The sequence below is a fragment of the Anabrus simplex genome, chromosome 2 (assembly GCF_040414725.1).
Source record: "Anabrus simplex isolate iqAnaSimp1 chromosome 2, ASM4041472v1, whole genome shotgun sequence".
NCBI classification, from domain to species: Eukaryota; Metazoa; Arthropoda; class Insecta; order Orthoptera; family Tettigoniidae; genus Anabrus; species Anabrus simplex.
The window spans coordinates 1,217,897,339-1,217,916,445 of record NC_090266.1 but is presented as its reverse complement, the minus strand read 5'-3'; the positions used below and the strand labels follow the sequence as shown (position 1 = coordinate 1,217,916,445).

The 19,107-nt window shown below is 42.0% G+C and overlaps 2 protein-coding genes across 10 annotated transcripts in view; one reads left to right on the top strand and one right to left on the bottom strand.

Moving 5' to 3' along the window:
- DNAlig3 (DNA ligase 3) overlaps positions 1-19,107 on the bottom strand; it is a 957,513-nt gene that overhangs the window by 509,840 nt on the left and 428,566 nt on the right. For all 7 annotated transcript variants that reach the window (XM_067142216.2, XM_067142215.2, XM_067142218.2 and 4 more), the window contains one exon: positions 10,462-10,686. In XM_067142216.2, coding sequence (XP_066998317.2) covers positions 10,462-10,686 — 225 coding nt within the window. The remainder of the gene's footprint in view (positions 1-10,461; positions 10,687-19,107) is intronic.
- CNMa (CNMamide) overlaps positions 1-19,107 on the top strand; it is a 428,349-nt gene that overhangs the window by 30,157 nt on the left and 379,085 nt on the right. The window lies entirely within an intron of this gene.

Below are 19,107 nucleotides of genomic sequence, written 5' to 3'. Positions count from 1 at the left end.
ACGTCGCGCCGACAGAGATAGGTCTTATGGCGACGATGGGATAGGCCTAGGAGTTGGAAGGAAGCGGCCGTGGCCTTAATTAAGGTACAGCCCCAGCATTTGCCTGGTGTGAAAATGGGAAACCACGGAAAACCATTTTCAGGGCTGCCGATAGTGGGATTCGAACCTACTATCTCCCGGATGCAAGCTCACAGCCGCGCGCCTCTACGCGCACGGCCAACTTGCCCGGTCATGGATTTTTGGGAGACCAACTCGCCGTATGCAGAAACAACCCGTGTTGACGTGTACGTAAATAAAGTTTCTTATGTCAACGAAAGAATGCATGGGATAGGATTTCAAAGTGAGTAGTATCAGAGTTGAATTGTCAAAGCACATCGAACGTTTTGCTTCATACCAATAAGGGACATGTTATAAAATAAATTAAACTGGTAAATTAAAATTAAGCACTGGTTTCATGAACTTAGCAGGCTCGATCCAGGCTCAGTCCGCTGGTATTTGAAGGTGCTCAAATACGTCCGCTTCGGATCAGTAGATTTACAGACATGTTAAAGAATACCTGTGGGCAAAATTCCGAAACCGCGCGTCTCCACTGGAATTACATAAGGCTTTTTATTGTTTCCATAGTCCTTCCTTTCTCTGCAGCATTAACCATATTAACAGCCAAACGAGCTCGACATCAGGTCCAAGTTGTTTTCTCAGTATTTCACGTTTCCTTTCTGGTGATTTAAATGAGGTGGAGCGTGATCTCTTGGTAACATCGCTCAATACAGGATGGAGGTGAAATATTCCTTGCCGTAAGCCAGATATAATAGCCTATCTGGTTTTCTCCACCATTTACTCGTATGCGACAAAAGTCTCAAGATTTTGCGAATCCACTCTTCAAAATGATAACAGCTCGTTTCGTTGTTGTAGTCACTATACCTCTTGTTTCAAAAAACATCTCCGACCCAGGTCAACAGCCACCTTCAATTCCAATATATTTATTTCGGTCTAGCAATTACCCGCGGCTTTGCTCGCGGGCATTTCGTAATTTGTTAAAAGTGATCGATCCTCGGTAGTGTATTAAAGACATTGTCTGAAAATCCCTAAACCAAAAATACTCACCGAAATATTGCGTTCCATTTACCCCAGAAAGTCTTCGTTAATCACGTTTCCACGTTTGTGGTATGGCCTTTCGGGGGATAAGATGACCATGAGACATAGAACTGTACATGTGAGAAACAGTCTTCTCGCAAATCGGAAAAAGAAAAGAAACCAAAACAAAAAACATGTTTCTTTATTTTTAAAGGAGATTCCAAATACCAATTTTCATATCTGTAACATCTTTAGCTTTTTTAGATATAAGTATCCTCATTCAAAATATTCAAGTATTTTTCCAATTCAATGAGCACTCCCCCCCGCCACGTAAGAGAATTTTTCGAAAACAAAGGAATATGTGTTCCTTTATTTATGAGTTTCCAAATATCAATTATCACGGAAGTAACATCTTCAGATTTTGAGATATATGTGTTCTCATGAAATAATTCAACTCCTTTTTCAGAACCCCTCCCCCTCTAAGTTGATTCCCCACCACCCAATGCGTGTTTCTTTATTGTTAAACGAGATTCCAAATACCAATTTTCACGTCTGTAACCTTCAGTTTTTGAGATGTAAGTATCCCCATAAAAAGAATTCAATTATTTTCACCTCCTTTCACCCTCCCCCTTATGTGAATTTTGCGAAAATAAAAAATACGTGTTTCTTTATTTATGAAGGAGCTTCCAAACACCAATTACCACTACTGTAACATCTTCAGTTCTTGTGATATATGTATCCTCATTAAACGAATTTAACTCCTTTTTCTGCCCACCCCCTAAGTTGATTTTCCCCCGAAAATGGGTGTTTCCTTATTTTAAAGGGAACTCCAAATACGAATTTTAACATCTGTAACATCTTTAGTTTTGTTAGATACATGTATTCTCATACAAATAATTTAACTAATTTTTCGATTCTTACACCCAATTAAATTGAATTTTCCGAAAACAAAAGAATACTTGTTTCTTTATTTTTAAAGGAGATTCCTAATACCAATTTTCACGTCTGCAACATCTTTAGTTTTTGAGATATAAGCATCCTCATATAAGGAATTCATCTAATTCTTAAATTCTTTCAACCCCCGCCCCCAAGGTGGATTTTCCGAAAAGAAAGAAATGCATATTTCTTTAGTTTTAAAGGAGACTCCAAATATCAATTTTCACGTCTGTAACATCTCCAGTTTTTGAGATATCATTATCCTAATAAACAGAATTCAACCCCCTTTCAGTCCTTTTTACCCCCTCCCCTTAAATGGTTTTTTCGAAAAGAGAAAATACATGTTTCTTTACTTTCAAAAGAGATTTAAAATACCAATTTTCACACGCGCAACATGTTAAGTTTTTGAGATGTTCTGTAGATATGCTCATTTTAAAAATTTACCCCCATTTCCAGTTCCCTTTAAGTGGATTTTCTGAAAACAAATTATCTTTGTTTAATTTTACATGGAGATTCCAAGTGCCAATTTTCTCGTCTGTAATATGATACGTTTCTGAGATACACTGCAAAAATAGTATTTTAAAAATTCACCCCCTTTGTCACTCCTGTTCACCCCCTCCCCCATTAATTGAACTTTCCAAAAATAAAAAATACGTGTATTTTTAAAGGACAATCCAAACAAAAAAACCAAACCCCAGGGCACTACAGCCCTTGGAGGGCCGTGGCCTACCAAGCGACCGCTGCTCAGCCCGAAGGCCTGCAGATTACGAGGTGTCGTGTGGTCAGCACGACGAATCCTCTCGGCCGTTAATCTTGGCTTTCTAGACCGGGGTCGCTACCTCACCGTCAGATAGCTCCTCAATTCTAATCACGTAGGCTGAGTGGACCTCGAACCAGCCCTCAGGTCCAGGTAAAAATCCCTGACCTGGCCGGGAATCGAACCCGGGGCCTCCGGGTAAGAGGCAGGCACGCTACCCCTACACCACGGGGCTGGCGGACAATCCAAATACCAATTTTTATGTCTGTAAACTTTGCAGTTTTTGAGATATATATATACTAATTTCAACCATTCACCCCTCTTTTCACTCCCTTAGCGACGGAATATCAAAAATTCTCCCCTAGTGATTATTATGCGTTTGCCGGCCCCGGGTAGTGTTCTGAAGCATCCTCATAGCATATACTTGTTGGATATGCATTGGATACTGGACGAAGTTCAAGACATTTCTGAAGGCAATCTGCCATCTCTAAGACATTGTATAACTCTAACCACATATTGTTACGTGGCCGTTTCAGTACTTTCTAGAGGGGACGATGAGCCTGAAGGGGTGCGAGGTGCACCGAGAATGTTTCGTCTCCCAGTACACATCACCTGAACAATAAAAAGGAGGCTAGCAGCGGACAGTCAATGTTGGACTGCTGACTACATTTCCACCTAACTGATTCCCTCCCTGCCACTTTATACCTTTCAGCAGATGATCCATGTAAACTACGAACAGCAAAGGTGAAATATCACAGCCTTGTGTAACCCCTGTAAGTACCCTGAACCAAGAACTCATCTATCATCAATTCTCACTTCAGCCCAATTGTCAACATAATAAATATCTTTTGATTGAATTTAATAATCTACACTTAAATCCATAGTCCCCCAGTATAGCGAACATCTCTTCCTCGGTACCCTGTCATATGTTTTCTCTAGATCTACAAAACAAACACAACTGCCTATTCCTCTCGTAGCATTTTTCAATTACCTGGCGTATACTGAAAATCTGATCCTGACAGCCCCTCTGTGGTCTGAAATCACTCTGCTTTTCACCCAACTTCCTCTCAACCACTGATCGCACCCTCCCTTCCAAGATGTCAGCGAATACTTTGCCTAGTATGCTAATCAATGAGATACCTCGATAGCTGTTGCAATCTTTCCTCTTCCCTTGCTGTTAGATAGGTGCAATTTTTGCTTTTGTCCAATCTGAAGGTACCTTACCAACACTCCAAGCTAACCTTATTACTTTATGAAGCCATTTCATCCCTGTCTTCCCACTATACTTCACAATTTCGGGTATGATTTAATCTATTCCTGCTGCTTTATGACAATGAAGTATATTTACCATCCTTTCCACTTCCTCAAGCGTAATTTCACCAACATCATTTTCTCTTTCGCCATGAGCTCAGTTGTTAGCGGACACCACCAGGAAGATTTCCTTTTACGTTGAGTTGATTTTCAAAATATTCCCTCCACCTGTCCAGTGATTCCTTGGGATCTATTACGAGTTCACCTGAATTACCCAAAACACTGTTCACTTCCTTTTCCCTCCCTTCCTAAGAATGTTACTGTCCAGAAAGGTTTCCTTGCTGCGTGACCTAGCCTTTCCAGGTTATTACCAAAATCTTCCCAGGACTTATTTTTGGATTCAACTCCTATTTCTTTCGTTCTGTTTCTTTCATCTACGTGTCTGCATCAGCCCTTCTTTGGAGCCATTTATGATAAGCGTTCTTTCTACATTTACAAGAAGCCTCCGTGGCTCAGGCGGCAGCGTGTCGGCCTCTCACCGCTGGATACCGTTGTTCAAATCCCGGTTACTCCACGTGAGATTTGTGCTGGACAAGGCGGAGGCGGGACAGGTTTTTCTCCGGCTACTACGGTTTTCCCTTTCATGTTTCATTCAAGCAGCACTCTCCATTAACATTTCATCTGTCATTCATTTATCATTGCCCCAGGGGGAGTGCTACAGGCTTCGGCAGCCGGCACATTTTCTATCCTCGTCAGAGGGGGGCTTCATTCATTCCATTCCTGACCCGGTTGAATGACTAGTAAGAGGCTGTGAATATTCATTTTTTTCTGTATTTTCAAGCTGCTCTCACTTCATAATTCCACCAAGCGCTTTTTCCCATCTTTACACACAGTTGTTCCTAGGCGTTCCCTTGCTCTATCTACTACAGCATCCCTGTACGCCACCCATTCTCTTTCTATATCCTGAACCTGCTTACTGTCCACTGTTCGGAACTTCTCATTAATCATATCCATGTACTTCTGTCTAATTTTTTCGTCCTGGAGATTTTCTACCCTTATTCGCTTGCAGATAGGTTTCACTTTCTCTATCCTATGCTTAGAGATACTTAGTTCACTACAGATCAGATAGTGGTCTGTATCATAGAAAAATTCCAGAAAAACCTGTACATTCTTAACGGATTTCCTGAATTCGAAGTCAGTTAAGATATAGTCTATTATGGATCTGGTACCCCTAGCGTCCCATGCGTAGCGGTGAATAGACTTATGCTTGAAGAATGTATTCGTAACTGCTAAACCCATGTTAACACAGAAGTCCAGCAAACGCTTCCCAATCTTATTAGCTTCCATATCTTCCCCACATTTACCAATCACCCTTTCGTATCCTTCAGTTCTATTTCCAACTCTTGCACTGAAATGGCCCATTAGCACTATCCTCTCCTTGCTGCTGACCCTGACTGCAATGTCACTCGATGCTTCATAAAACCTGTCAACTTCATCCTCATCTGCACTCTCACATGGTAAATACACTGACAATTCTCGTCCTGATTCCTCCAACTGCCAAATCTACCCACATCATTCGCTCATTTACGTACCTAACAGAACTATGTTGCGTGCAAAGTATTCCTGATGAACAGCCGTACCCCACACTCCGCCCTTTACTTTTTGACACCCATCAAGTACACTTGATAATCGCCTATCTCTTCCTCTTTATCTCCCCTTACTCGAATAGCACTTGCTCCCATACTAAGCGGCACGAACGGTGACGGGTCGCGCAGACAGAGACAGAAATACGAACTACAACGTTGTCACGCGTAAGAGAAGGCAATAGCTGCCAGTAATCCTTACATTAGGTTACGTTTCGTTTTGTTTCAGTTTTATATAATCATCCCGTAAGATTATTTCGGAAGTTCCAGTCGTTGAGGATATTCAGCTACAAACCTCCAGTATACAAGATACTTTTAACATATAGGCTATTTTTTATGGGTTTAATAATAATAATAATAATAATAATAATAATAATAATAATAATAATAATAATGTTATTTGCTTTACGTCCCACTAACTACTTTTTAAGGTCTTCGGAGACGCCGAGGTGCCGGAATTTAGTCCCGCAGGAGTTCTTTTACGTGCCAGTAAATCTACCGACACGGGGCTGTCGTATTTGAGCACCTTCAAATACCACCGGACTGAGCCAGGATCGAACCTGCCAAGTTGGGGTTAGAAGGCCAGCGCCTTAACCGTCTGAGCCACTCAGCCCGGCTTTTATGGGTTTATATTCACACCAATACATACTTCAACGAAGCAATGTGAAACCAATAACAATGTAAACTCTGTAAATAATAGATTCTCGTGTCTATATACATTGTCAGAGATTATACTCCACCATACCTCCTCTCCATCACTCGTATCTTCATCCGATGAAGATTCTTACAGGTTGATGATTACAGGTTCTTGAATGGTTTCAGCATGCCGAACACAGTCCGCCCATGCCTTTGTCGTAATACTTTTAATAGCTTCGTGAACTAATTTCTCCGTGTCTGCAATTTTGAAAGTAGTGTCTTTCTGCTACGAATCCCACATAACATTCTTCCCTCAACACTTTTTAGGATTGGCTGGTATAACACGACGTTACTCTGATTATCCAGACAGTTACACTTCTTGAAATATTGTTTCAAGATTGGGATCAACAATCTCATTTATCGGAATAATTTTCCTCAACCTGTGAACATACTCAAGTTCTATCGGATTGTACTGGCAATGATACGGCAGTAAGCGCACATTACTATGGCCGCGCTCACGAGCGACAGCGTCAAGTTCGTAATCTTTTTCGCGCGACTTATGCATTTTAACCAGTTGCAACAACCCCGCACGTGTCTGTGAAGCCATGCTACAATATCAGCCTTCTTACTGTGTACTTGGCGCTTTATACCTTATAACTAGGCGATAGCTAGCACTATCCATCACAATTATGGACGCTGGAGCTAGATAGGGTAGAAATTGTACTTTGAAGCACTCAGTAAACGTCACTGTATTCATTTCACTACGATAGTCACTATTACTGTTATGTTTGGACCTAAACACTAATTTGCTTTGAGGAATGAATCCAGAAACAGCAGAACCAGTTGGACAAATTATTAAACGACCCCTCTTAGCAGTCGGAATTTTCAGACCGCCCTCAAGCCATCATTCAATTTCCAGCAAGTACTTCTGGTATGGTTCTGACTTACCCAAGTTTCATCTAAGTAATAAATCTGGGCTCTTTCTTCTTGCCTAACTTGTTGCATTGTCATCAAGAATACGGCCCTTGCAGCAGCGATACGGCAGACCTTCCGTCATTACACTTCATGTATCTGAAATCCATACAGTTTAAAATACGTAGCATTGACGTGGTACTTCCCTTGATTCGCACACATTCGTCTTCTTCCATAGCCTTCACCAATTTCTTTGCCGTTGGAAATTCACCTGCAGCATACATGTCATGTACACTGACTTAGCAAAATGTCATGGGATGGTCACCTAACAGCGTGTGGGGCCTCCTCTGGCCCTGCGAACTGCAGCGAGACGCCGTGGAAGTGAGTCGACAAGTCCCTGGTAGTCCTCTGGATGCAGCTGACACCAAATCGTTTTCAGAGCGGCCGCCAATGCTGGTCTATTCGTGGGTGCAGGATCCATGGCACTGAGCCTGCGTTCCAGGACATCCCAGATATGCTCGATAGGGTTAATATCGGGGCTCCTGAGTGGCCGTGGCAGTCGTTGGAGCTCCGCTGCATGTTCCTGAAACCATCCCCGGGCAACGTGGGAGCGATGCGGCGGCGCGTTATGATCTTGAAACACCGCATAACCGTCTGGGCGCTGCAAGGCCAAAAATGGGTGGAGATGGTCTCCGAGCAGCTCAACATACCGCGTACCATTCAAAGTCTCTTCCAGAACAACTAGGGGGCCCATTCCATACCAGCCATACCAGGAAAATGCACACCAGATCATAACAGAGACACCAGCACCCTGGACCACACCTTCGAGGCAGGCGGGATCCACCGCTTCATGTGGTCTGCGCCATACACGGTGCCTCCCATCGGCATGGTGCAGTTGAAATCGTGATTCGTCCGACCATATCACGTTACGCCATTGTTCCAGTGTCTATACCTGGTGACTGGCGACAAATGCGCTTCGTTGTGCCCGATGACGTTAGGTTAACAGTGGCACCCGTGTGCGGCGCCGGCTCCCATACCCCATAGAACCCATATTCCTATGGATTGTCCACTGGGAGACGTATCTATCACGGCCTGTGTTGAATTGAGCCGTGATGTGTTGCATGGTTGCCCGTCTGTCACTACTGACAATCCGTCTCAGATGTCGCCGATCACGGTCATCGAGGGTGGCTGGACGGCCGGTCGTTCGTCTGTTGTGGACGGTGACACCCGCATTCAGCCATTCACGATACACAGTGGACATGGTTGATCGTGTGAAGTCGAATTACCGCACCACTTTCGAAATCGCACTTCCCATCCGTCGGGTATCGACCACCATACCCCCTTCGAACGGTGTCAGCTCACGACGACGTTCCATGTTACACCTGTCACATGCACAGCCACTGCTCACAAGGTCTCCTATACAACTGCCGCTGGTACAGGGGGCGTGTGGTGCGCAGACAACATACCTGCGCATCAGTGCTCCGCTATCCGATGACATTTGCTCAGTCAGTGTATTTTGCGCCTAAGAACACCTTGATTAAAACCGTCTAAATTAGTCACAGTCTTTTTACATTTGTGATGTTTACCTGGTGACCGTAATAGTACGCTACCACTTCCCTCTAATGAACATTTACTTTCCTGAATTTCGTGAATCGGCATGGCAGCATTTGATTCTCGCTTGAAGTACTTATATACATTAAACACTTGCTCTCTGGCTTGCTTATGCAGAACCTTACACTTATGTTGTTCATCTTCCATGATTTAACACACGGATTTACAGTTGATATAGCGAAATAACAACGATTCTCTTCCTATAAACTTTACATTAAGTAGTTACCTTGCCACCACAATCTCAAAACGTTAAGTAAGCTGATTGGCTTTCTGCGGAGTAATGAAGTAACTGCGCAGAATCTCGCTAAACTGGGCCGTCATCGTTCATGCCGCGCACTATAGCACATCCAGATGCATCCCCTTTGCAGACTCAGCCAGTTCTACTTTCTTCCATAAGCACCGTTAATACTGATAGCTCCCAATCGAATTCCATTTCGTTCGCCAAGTTGTTTCCAGAGTGTCCATCGTCTGTCAAATGGGAGTGGGAATCCTGTTACTCTCATAGGTTCGAAGCTTGCTTAAAATGTTCTGAGCTCGGTAAATTCGTGAAGAAGGATGCTACCCTACTTACACATAATACAAGTGAGGATATCTCCTCTAACGGGTTAAGGACCACTGATTGTATAGTCCTATTGAGCACAAGGAGGGCCATGACTCAGAATATGTCCGAGATGCCCACTCCCATTCCATAGCAACTGGTATCCCAACTCTGGGGACCACTTACTAGGCCACTCAGCCGTTTCCCATGGTTCACGAACTAGGACGTGACTGCAGTAGAATCATCCGTTTCATCTAGCGTTAATGAAATTATTTATAGCCTATACTGTAGTGCCTTATTCTCTGACTTCATTCACTTCTCATCCTCATGGTTCGGCGTTGATATGGACTTAGCAACAAAAATCGAAATTCATAAGCACCGTTAATATTGATAGCTCCCCATCGAATTCCATTTCGGTGCTTATCGGCTATCTCTTATCATAGCCGGTTGGTAAACATGTGTTAGACATACATGATCGAAAATTTAATTCTATATAACTTTAGTAATTTAGTATTTATCGACATGACTACTAATAACATAGCTATTTAAACATTAAATTTTAGGCCTTCCCTAGACAACCATCTCATTCAGCGTGAATACAATTCTTTATACCCTAGATTGCAGAGCTTCATTCCCCGACATTACATACAGATTTTCATTACATTCTCTTCAGCCATTTTCTCATGATGAGCGTAGAGGGATGACAGAAAATTAAAAAGTGCATTTCCTTGTTACTCTGAACACGACCGATATAGAAATACTATTCCTTTTTAATTCTGAGCAATGCACAGACAAAACTATTATTTTATTTATAGATGAGTATGTTTCTTACTACTACTACTACTACTACTAATGGTAGAGGTGTTCTCACGATCGTTCTGCAGTATATAAGGGAGATGAAAGGACAAAATATGACTAACCCCAGATATTCGGTACATTTGGAATGAAGTCCCTCTGTTCATAGAGAAGGATAACACAATGGGAGAAGAGTTTCTGTGCATCAAGAAATACGCTTGAGTAAGCAAGTGGTCACGTATCAATGGTACTCCATATTAGCATTTAAATGAAAGGAACACGCCTGGAACGAATTAGATTTCACTTACCGCCATCGGAACCAGATTCGAAGAGCTTGCGAATGATCGCCGTCTTTCCTGTGTAAGTATTTTCGTTGGACAGGTCCACCAGCAAGCGCCTAAACTCACGGAAGGAATTGTCTTTGTGGCCAGGAACACCTCGCCACTTATCATCACCACCTTTCTTCTGAACCTTATCTTTTGCACTGATTTTCCCGGTCTCTTTGGAGGACCTGGTTCCTTCTTTCGATGTACCTGAAAGGAGAAATATTTCAAAGCTACAGTTTTTTGGAAAATTTAAGCACGAAGTACCGGTTTAATTTGTTACACCAAGAAAAATGTCACTTAATTTTAAAATGTTATTAAATTCCCCTTAGGGAAAATGAACTGATCATAAGTGTTTCAATAAAATAGGCGACTGTGTAGACTGTGTTGTGAAGTACTGACTTACATATCCATGACCTGTGCCGCTCTCAAGGTAACATAATGTAAGGGTAAGGGTGTATTCTGCCCGAAGGCAGGTCCAAACCTCCGCAGAGGTATGCCTGAGCCGGAGTTTACGTACGGTAGGGTGGCCAGTTCCTTTCCGCTCCTCCATTCACTTACCCCCACCTACAGCGCGTGGCAACCCATCCATATATTGACCACGCCCAATTTTGCTTAACTTCCGAGATCCCACGGGATCCGGTGTTTCAAAACGGCTACGACCGTTGGCCAAGGTAACATCGAGTGACACATTTTGTCACATGACACTATTTCATTACAAACATTTTCGGATAACCTCTAGGTCCAGGTCTAAGATATTATTTATGTCAAGAGAGAGAGAGAGATACTGTTGTCTATAGCAGATTGAATTTTATTCTAATTCCATCTTTTTTCCCCTTTGTGTGGACCGCTATCAGCAGCTAGTCCACTTCACCATCACGTCCACTCCGTGGTAGAGAAGCATTTATTACGTGTAATGTGAACAGAACTACTGCTGAGTGGTTCTCTGCTCGAACTAAGAAGCATGCCACATCGCTAACTTAGCCCCACCTGAACGTTCTAAGCATTTTACACTCGCGTCTAGAAAATTTGGCCCATACCGGTATCGAAATAGTGTTTTCCCTTCCTTAAAGTTTCCACATTTAATCTAACCAGCCGTTACTGCTTCTTTCTATGACTGATTTGAAGTAAATCCGGGGAAACAAATGCGAACCAATAAATTATGTTACATCCTGTGTAAAATGAAGAGTCGGTGAGAAATAGCCTCCATTAATGACATTTATTACGAGTATAGAGAATAAGAAGAGGGGGTAATTGTGTGTATATATATGGAGTTTGCATTGGAGCAACTGCAGATATTTCATTCCCAACCAAAATCACCGTTTCTATATGGTTCACATTTTTTGCACGCAACTGTACACTCTAAATAATCCATCTCCGGCTGGCCACTTTTGTTCTGTACTTAACATCTCTTCAACACGTACTACATGTACGTAACACGACCTAATACGTTGAACGTCTGTTTCGATTAACAAATCTTATATCTGCAGGTCGAACTGTTCCTGAGAAGCGCTGAAGATGGTTTTCCGTGGTTTCCCATTTTCACACCAGGCTGTGCCAAAGACGCTACCATCTCAAACCTAGCCATTTCTCATCTTTCCGTCGCCAAACACCTTCGATGAGTTAGCGCGACGTTAAACCAGCGCGAGGAATTTACGCAATACCATGCATTTATTCTGTTATTTTGTCTTTCTTTCGAGTGACTGTACATTACGGTTACAATCCTCTTGTTCAACTTACATTTCAGCCTCGTAGCGTAACGGTTAGCCGTCCTGGGAGGCCCGGGTTCGAGGTGCTACATCCAGCTCACCTCACTCTTGTAAAAGCTACACACAAACACAGCACAGCTCCCTCTCGTATCGGGCAACTCCTCAGTTGGTCACATGAGGCTGAGTTAAAATCCCTGGACTAGCCGAGAATCAAAGCAGGGGCCTCCGGATAAAAAGGAAGCCACGCTATCCTCCATGTAAATTATACGTCAAGCAAACTAGAAAATAACTAGAAAAGAACTGAAATATGAACTGCAGTAGTCACTCGCGAACCTATTACGAGTCTTATTCATCGAATTTTGGTATACAATAACAAGCAACCACGAGAATGGCCAACTGTCTTTTTAATGACCACATAATTGCAACAACGCTAATGGCAAGGCCCGTTGACATTCATTCGCTCTTACATTGTGTACAGGAGGTCGAAGATAAGTCAACTACACTAGCAGCTGCTTCTATACATTGTTATGACTTCCTTTCATCTACAAATAAGGAATACCATGGCCGTCAGTCTCAGACATTTACAATATTATCAGATTAATTTTATATAGAGGTTATGTCTTCAGTCTGGCCAGAATACCCTGCTACGGTAATGGAGTAGACCGTACTGCCAACAACTCAACGCCGAGTGTTGGGCGACGGAAAATAACCTGACACCCTACGGCTTCGGTGGATGAGCTCCCTTAGGAGGGGGTGGCCCTTAGTAAAGGAAATGTCACTAAAATCCATCAAATAAAGGAGTCAGCAGCTCCAATGGCGAAGGAGGACAACAAATCCCAACGGAAAAGGAGGTCGAAGAACTTCCTTTAAAACTTAAATCCACACATGTCTGTTCTCGTAACGAGCGGTGTTGTGGTCAGCATCTGTACACCATATGAGGTGCGGCTGAGAAATAGATTCAACGGATCACAACCGTAGTTTGAATCTTGGAACCGTCAACAAACCGTTCCCCAAGTGTCAAGTAATCTTACGGAATAACTACTCCACGTGGCAACCGGAAAAGTCAGTCCACCATGCAACTGGGCCTAAGGATTCTGGAGATCTCAGAACAGCATGCAAGAAGGAGTCGGAGCCTTCTACTGGTGATTGCTACGCTAAATATCAATACACTTCTGAAAGTTGGAAAACTAAGAGAACTAATCAAAATTCTAGACGACCAGAAAAACTTAATACATGCTTTTCAGGAAACCACATATACAGAGTGTAACTACAATACAATACAATGGATTTATTTTGTCTGGCAAGATTAAGGCCATTAGGCCTTCTCTTCCATCTAACCAGAAAATACAGTATCTACATGTGCAAATTAAAATAAATAGACTTAGGCCTACAATTGAAACATCTTGCAACTATTAAACAATGCGCTATTATGACGAAAAGCAAGAAATTAAAATAGGAAAAATAGGAAAATGATGATGATGATGAAGATGATGATGATGATGATTATTTACACAATTATGACATGATTACCTAATTTCAATTAACCTTGATAATAACAGTGAGATTATATAAAGTCTATAGTTTGAGGAAGGCTAAATCTACAATATTTCCATAACATACAAATAACAATATAGGACTTCATCTATTACTTACTAGGTACCGGTGACAAAGTTGCCTAAAACTAGCAGGTGAGGCTCCTCTAACAGAGACGGGTAGTGTATTCCACTGTCGTGCCGAAGAAATAACAAATGAGTTTGTGTATCGTATGGTGCGGTGAGGTGGAATAGATAAGAGTGTATCAGATTTTGACCGTGTTCCGAAACTATGATTGGATGAGAGGTGGTGAAATTGACTGTACAAGAAGGGAGGTGAGCATGAGGAGAGTATTCGATGAAGAAGGCATAAAGCGTGAAGATTACGGCGCTGTTTGAGTTTTAGCCAACCGAGTTCATCGTAGGCAGGTGTAACATGGTCAAAGTAACGTAGGTCACATATGTAGCGAATACAGGCGTTTTGCGCGCATTGTAGTTTGTCGTTAAGAGTAACAGTCAGGTCGTTGTACACGGTGTCACAGTAGTCGAAATGAGGTAATACAAGAGTGCAAATGAGGCGTTCTTTTAATACTCGAGAAAATATGTTGCGGAATCTTGTGAGTTAAGTGTCGCAAATACTTTCCTGGAGATATGTAGGAAAGATCCGGGGATTCGATAGAGAACCTGACAACAAGCAGAACATGTCCTGTAAACACATGGTTTATTTGCTCTCCTTTCCGTGCTACAGGCTTTGTTTGTGGTGTCCGTAACACAGACCACTTCACTATGCAGGTTGGTAATTTGTGTTGATAACGTGTAATTTACTACTTAAAGAAGGTGCTCAAAATGGCTATCACGAACTGTCTATGCGCATCATTTGACTGTCTCACTCGTTCCCATATTCCAGGGTGACACCCTTGCTCTATTCGCTGACGCAGCATATCCACGCTATGAATAGGTGTGGCATACACAATAATCCCCATAAGTAGAAGTCTAATGAATTGAGATCTGGAGAAGGAGCAGGCCACTGTGTCTGTCCCTGACGCCCTATCCATCTGTTTGGGAATCGCTGATATAAAACTGGTCTAGCAACAAAAGCAAAATGAGGCGGTGCTCCATCATGCATGAACCACATGCGCTGAATTAAATCCAGTGGAACGTCTTCCAACAAAGCATGTAAATCATTTGTCTAAAAGGCGCAGTATGACGCTCCTGTCAATGTTCCCGGTAAAATGAAAGGACCACTTAATGTGTCACCTATTATTCCAGCCCAGACAATAGTGAACTGTTGTTGACGCCTGGTTTGCACAACTTCTCTGGGATTTTCAAACGCCGAGACATGCGTATTGTGAAAGTTCTGGTAAACTTCGCTTCATCGGTAAACAAAATAGCAGAGATGAAATGTTGCTCCTGAACACACATCTGTCTTAACCAGGTGCAAAATGCTACTCTGGGTGGAGAGTCAGCTGCACTAAGACCTTGGACTCTTTGAAGATAAAGGAGTTGTTCTCGTAGAATCCTCCACACTGTCATATGACTCACATCCACCGTTGCCGCTAATTCCCTGGTGTTGCTCCTGCTATTTTCCTTAATATGGTTGAGAACTCGTTCCTCTGTGTCAGGTGTTCTTGTGCTCCTAGGTCGTCCATTATCAGCAACACGTCTGCTAAACGAGCCTGTTTCGCAAAGACGTATTCTTCGGAACGTCTTGTTGTTTGGTAAACGTCTATTAGGTAAGTGTTCCGCATACAAAAGCCCTGCTTCATTTGCGTTACACTGAGACGTGCATGTCTGTCATTTCCTGATTCGAGTACCCCATTGTATCACGACTTGTACTGTACGTGTACTCAACAACAACAACAACAACAACAACAACAGACAACACGTATCACTCCACTCTAGCTTATGGCCTGTGTGGAAGTGTTTACTTTGCTAAGCAACTGACATCACGTGGCTTTGGATACAAAACAAATGCACACAGACTTGAACAGGGACGAAACGTACAAGTGGCCAGTGTGTCCAGACACAAACGACCAACCTGCATAGTGAAGTGGTCTGTGTTAAGTAGACCACAGGCAACGCCTGCAATACGGAAACGAAAGCAAATAAACCATACGTTTACATGACATGCTCTGCTTGTTCTCCGATCGTCTATCGACTCCCCGGAGCTTTCCCACATATTTTGTTATATCATGTACAGACTGTAATATGTTAGGCTCAGAGAATTACAGAATATACAATGCAAAACCAGGGAAGAGAACAATGAAAAACGTCCCCCACCTAGGAACTGCTTTCATAGTACACAAGAGCATAGTGGAATCAGTCCAAAACTTCTATTCACTCTCTGAAAGACTGTCTCTCTTGACCATAAGATGTGGAAATAAAAATTATACATTAATTAATGCTCATGCTCCAATAGATGATAACAGGAAAAATCCTGACAAAGTGGAAGTGTACTGGGAACTCTTGGGAAACGAAATCCACAAAATTCCTGCAGACCACGTCAAAGTGTTACTTTTTAATGCACAAGTTGGGAGAGAAAGGATTTATAAGAAGATTGTAGGAGAATTCCCGGCACAAAAAGAACAAATAGGAATGGAATAAGGTTTGTAGAGCCATACAAGGCTTTTAATCTCAAACTAATGTCTCCCTACTTTAAAAAGCCGAGCAGAAGACAAAAGACCTGGCGGTCTCCAAACCCACACCTCGGGGAATTCCAAATTGACCACGCAGCTGTCTCTACTAAGAGCAAAAAGGAGATCAAAAATGTCAACGTAAAAAAAGGATCATTATCTCGCGACCATAAAAATGAGGTTCATCCCTCAAATTAGACAAAACAAGAGAACAAACAGGAGAACTAAATTTGATGTTGGTATGTTAAAAAAACTCGGAAGTAAACCAAAAATTCAAACGGAAGTTAGAAAAGGACAGTGCGAAGAATTGGGAGGATCTGAGAACAAAAATAACTAAAGATGCACAGGAACTATGCCCTCTGAAGAGGGAAAAGAAACATGGTGGAATGAAAAATGTGAAGAGGTCATAAATGAAAGATTGACAGCCTGGAAAATGTGGCACTCCTCTAACACTGATGAGAATTTTCAGACTTTCAAGACAGTGCGGAAACAAGCTTATAAAACTATAAGAAATGCAAAGAGAAAGTATGAAAGAAGTCGGCTCATGCAAACTGAAGATGATTTCACTAAACATAATACAAAAAACTTTTACAAAATATTCAAAGAGGAAACAACGAAGTATCAACCACCCAGTCTCGGTTTTAAAGACAAAAATGGAAAAATCGGACTAGACAACAAGGACAATTGTGAAATATTGGCAAGTTATTTGAAAAGCTACTGAACTGTGAAAAACCTGAACAAAGATTAGAATTCAGTCAACCACAAACAAAAGCTAAACCCTCGGACCCACCAGATAAGAAAGAAATATATGACATAATCCGAAGTCTGAAAAACAAATAAGGCTGCAGGGGAAGATTTGATTGTTGCAGAACTGTGGAAAGATGCAGGCAGTCAAGCAAGACAATAACTGGCAAACATAATATAAGAAATCTGGCGAACGGAGAAAATCCCTGATGATTGGAAGAATGCACTGATACACCCGTTCTATAACAACGGTTACAAAACAGACGTGAACAGTTACAGAGGAATCTCCCTAGTAGCTATTACATATAAAATACTGCCAAAAGCTTTTCATAATAGAACTGAACGAATAATAGACAAACAAATTGGAGAATACCAAGGTGAGTTCAGAAAAGGCAGACCATGTGCAGAACAAATTCTAAACCTGAAAACTATAACACGAGACAGGGTTACAAAGAACAAAAACTTCAAAAAAGCGTACGATTCAGTAGACAGAATTTCGCTACTGAACATTTTAGAGGAATTTGGGTTGAAATTTATGGGAGACATCTCAGATGAATTTGAAATTAAAACCGGTGTCAGGCAGGGAGATGGGCTTTCGCCGATTCTTTTCAATATCGTCCTGGAAAAGGTACTAAGAGTATGGGAAGAAAGACTTAAAGAAATGGGACTCCAACATGAGATAAGATTAGGTTCAAAGCACAAAGGGGTTGATGTAAACTGTTTGGCCTTTGCTGATGACATACGAATCGTCTCTGGAAGTACAGAGACAGCCTTAGAGCAAATCAACTATCTGAAAGAAATAGCAGGAAAAGTTGGTCTTCAGATATATTTTGAGAAGACTAAATTCATGTCAAATATTAGGGATTCACCCATAGCGCTAAAAACAGAGTACGGGAAAATCAACAAGGCTAATACATTTAAATACCTAGGTGAAATAATTCAGGTTAATGAAATCTGTAAGGAAGCAAACCGGTCAACAGCAAGAAAACTGAAACTAGCATACCAACTCACTAAAGAATCGCTCAAGAAAAACCAATATCAAACACTACAACACAGTAATCAAATCAGAGAGTCTGTATGCCACAGAATGCATGTTCTCTATGAAAACTGGTGAAATAGAAGATACAGAGGAAAAAGAAAATATCGACGACCATTGAAACCGAAGGAAGGAGAGTTTAGATAGGGGGAATAAAGATCTATACAAGGATGAAGACACGATCAGAAAGAGGAGAATGACATCTTTTGGTCGCATAATGAGGATGGATAACAGTAGATTGAGCCTCCGTAGCTCGGGCGGCAGCGCGTCGGCCTCTCTCCGCTGGGTTACGTGGTTCGAATCCCGTTCACTCGATGTGAGATTTGTGCTGGACAAAGCGGAGACGGGACAGGTTTTTCTCCGGGTACTCCGGTTTTCCCTGTCATCTTTCATTCCAGCAACCGGCACACGGCACAATGATTATCCTCGCCGCAAGATGGGGGCTTCATTCATTCTATCCCTGACCCGGTCAATGACTGGAGAACAGGTTGTAGGTTTTCAACAGTAGATTGACGAACCGATTGTTTAACTATGTTTACAAGAGCAAGAATGGCAACCAGTGGATCCAAGGAGTAAAAAAAGTTTTGACAGAGATTGGAATAACAGACGATGTAATACAAGACAGAACAACTTTCAGAAGATTGATACAAAATGTTAAGGGTTTCCAGAAGAAGGAAAAGAGGAAAGGTAATAATAACATCTGGACACAAGAGAGGAGAAAACAGCAAAGTGAAAGGATGAAGAACTATTGCAATTCAAGAAAAGAAGGATTAAGCTGAATGCACATGATTAATTTCCGTGGTCCTTAGATGGCCAAAATCGAAGAAAGAAGAAGAGGTTATGTCGTCTCTGTTCACATATGATGCAAAAGACACCAGAAGTGTACCAAGAAAACGCGCAATTTTCAGGGAAAATCATTTTTTGTTTATTCAAAATATTGGCCATTGGCGTCTACACACTTCGACCATCTTTCACGT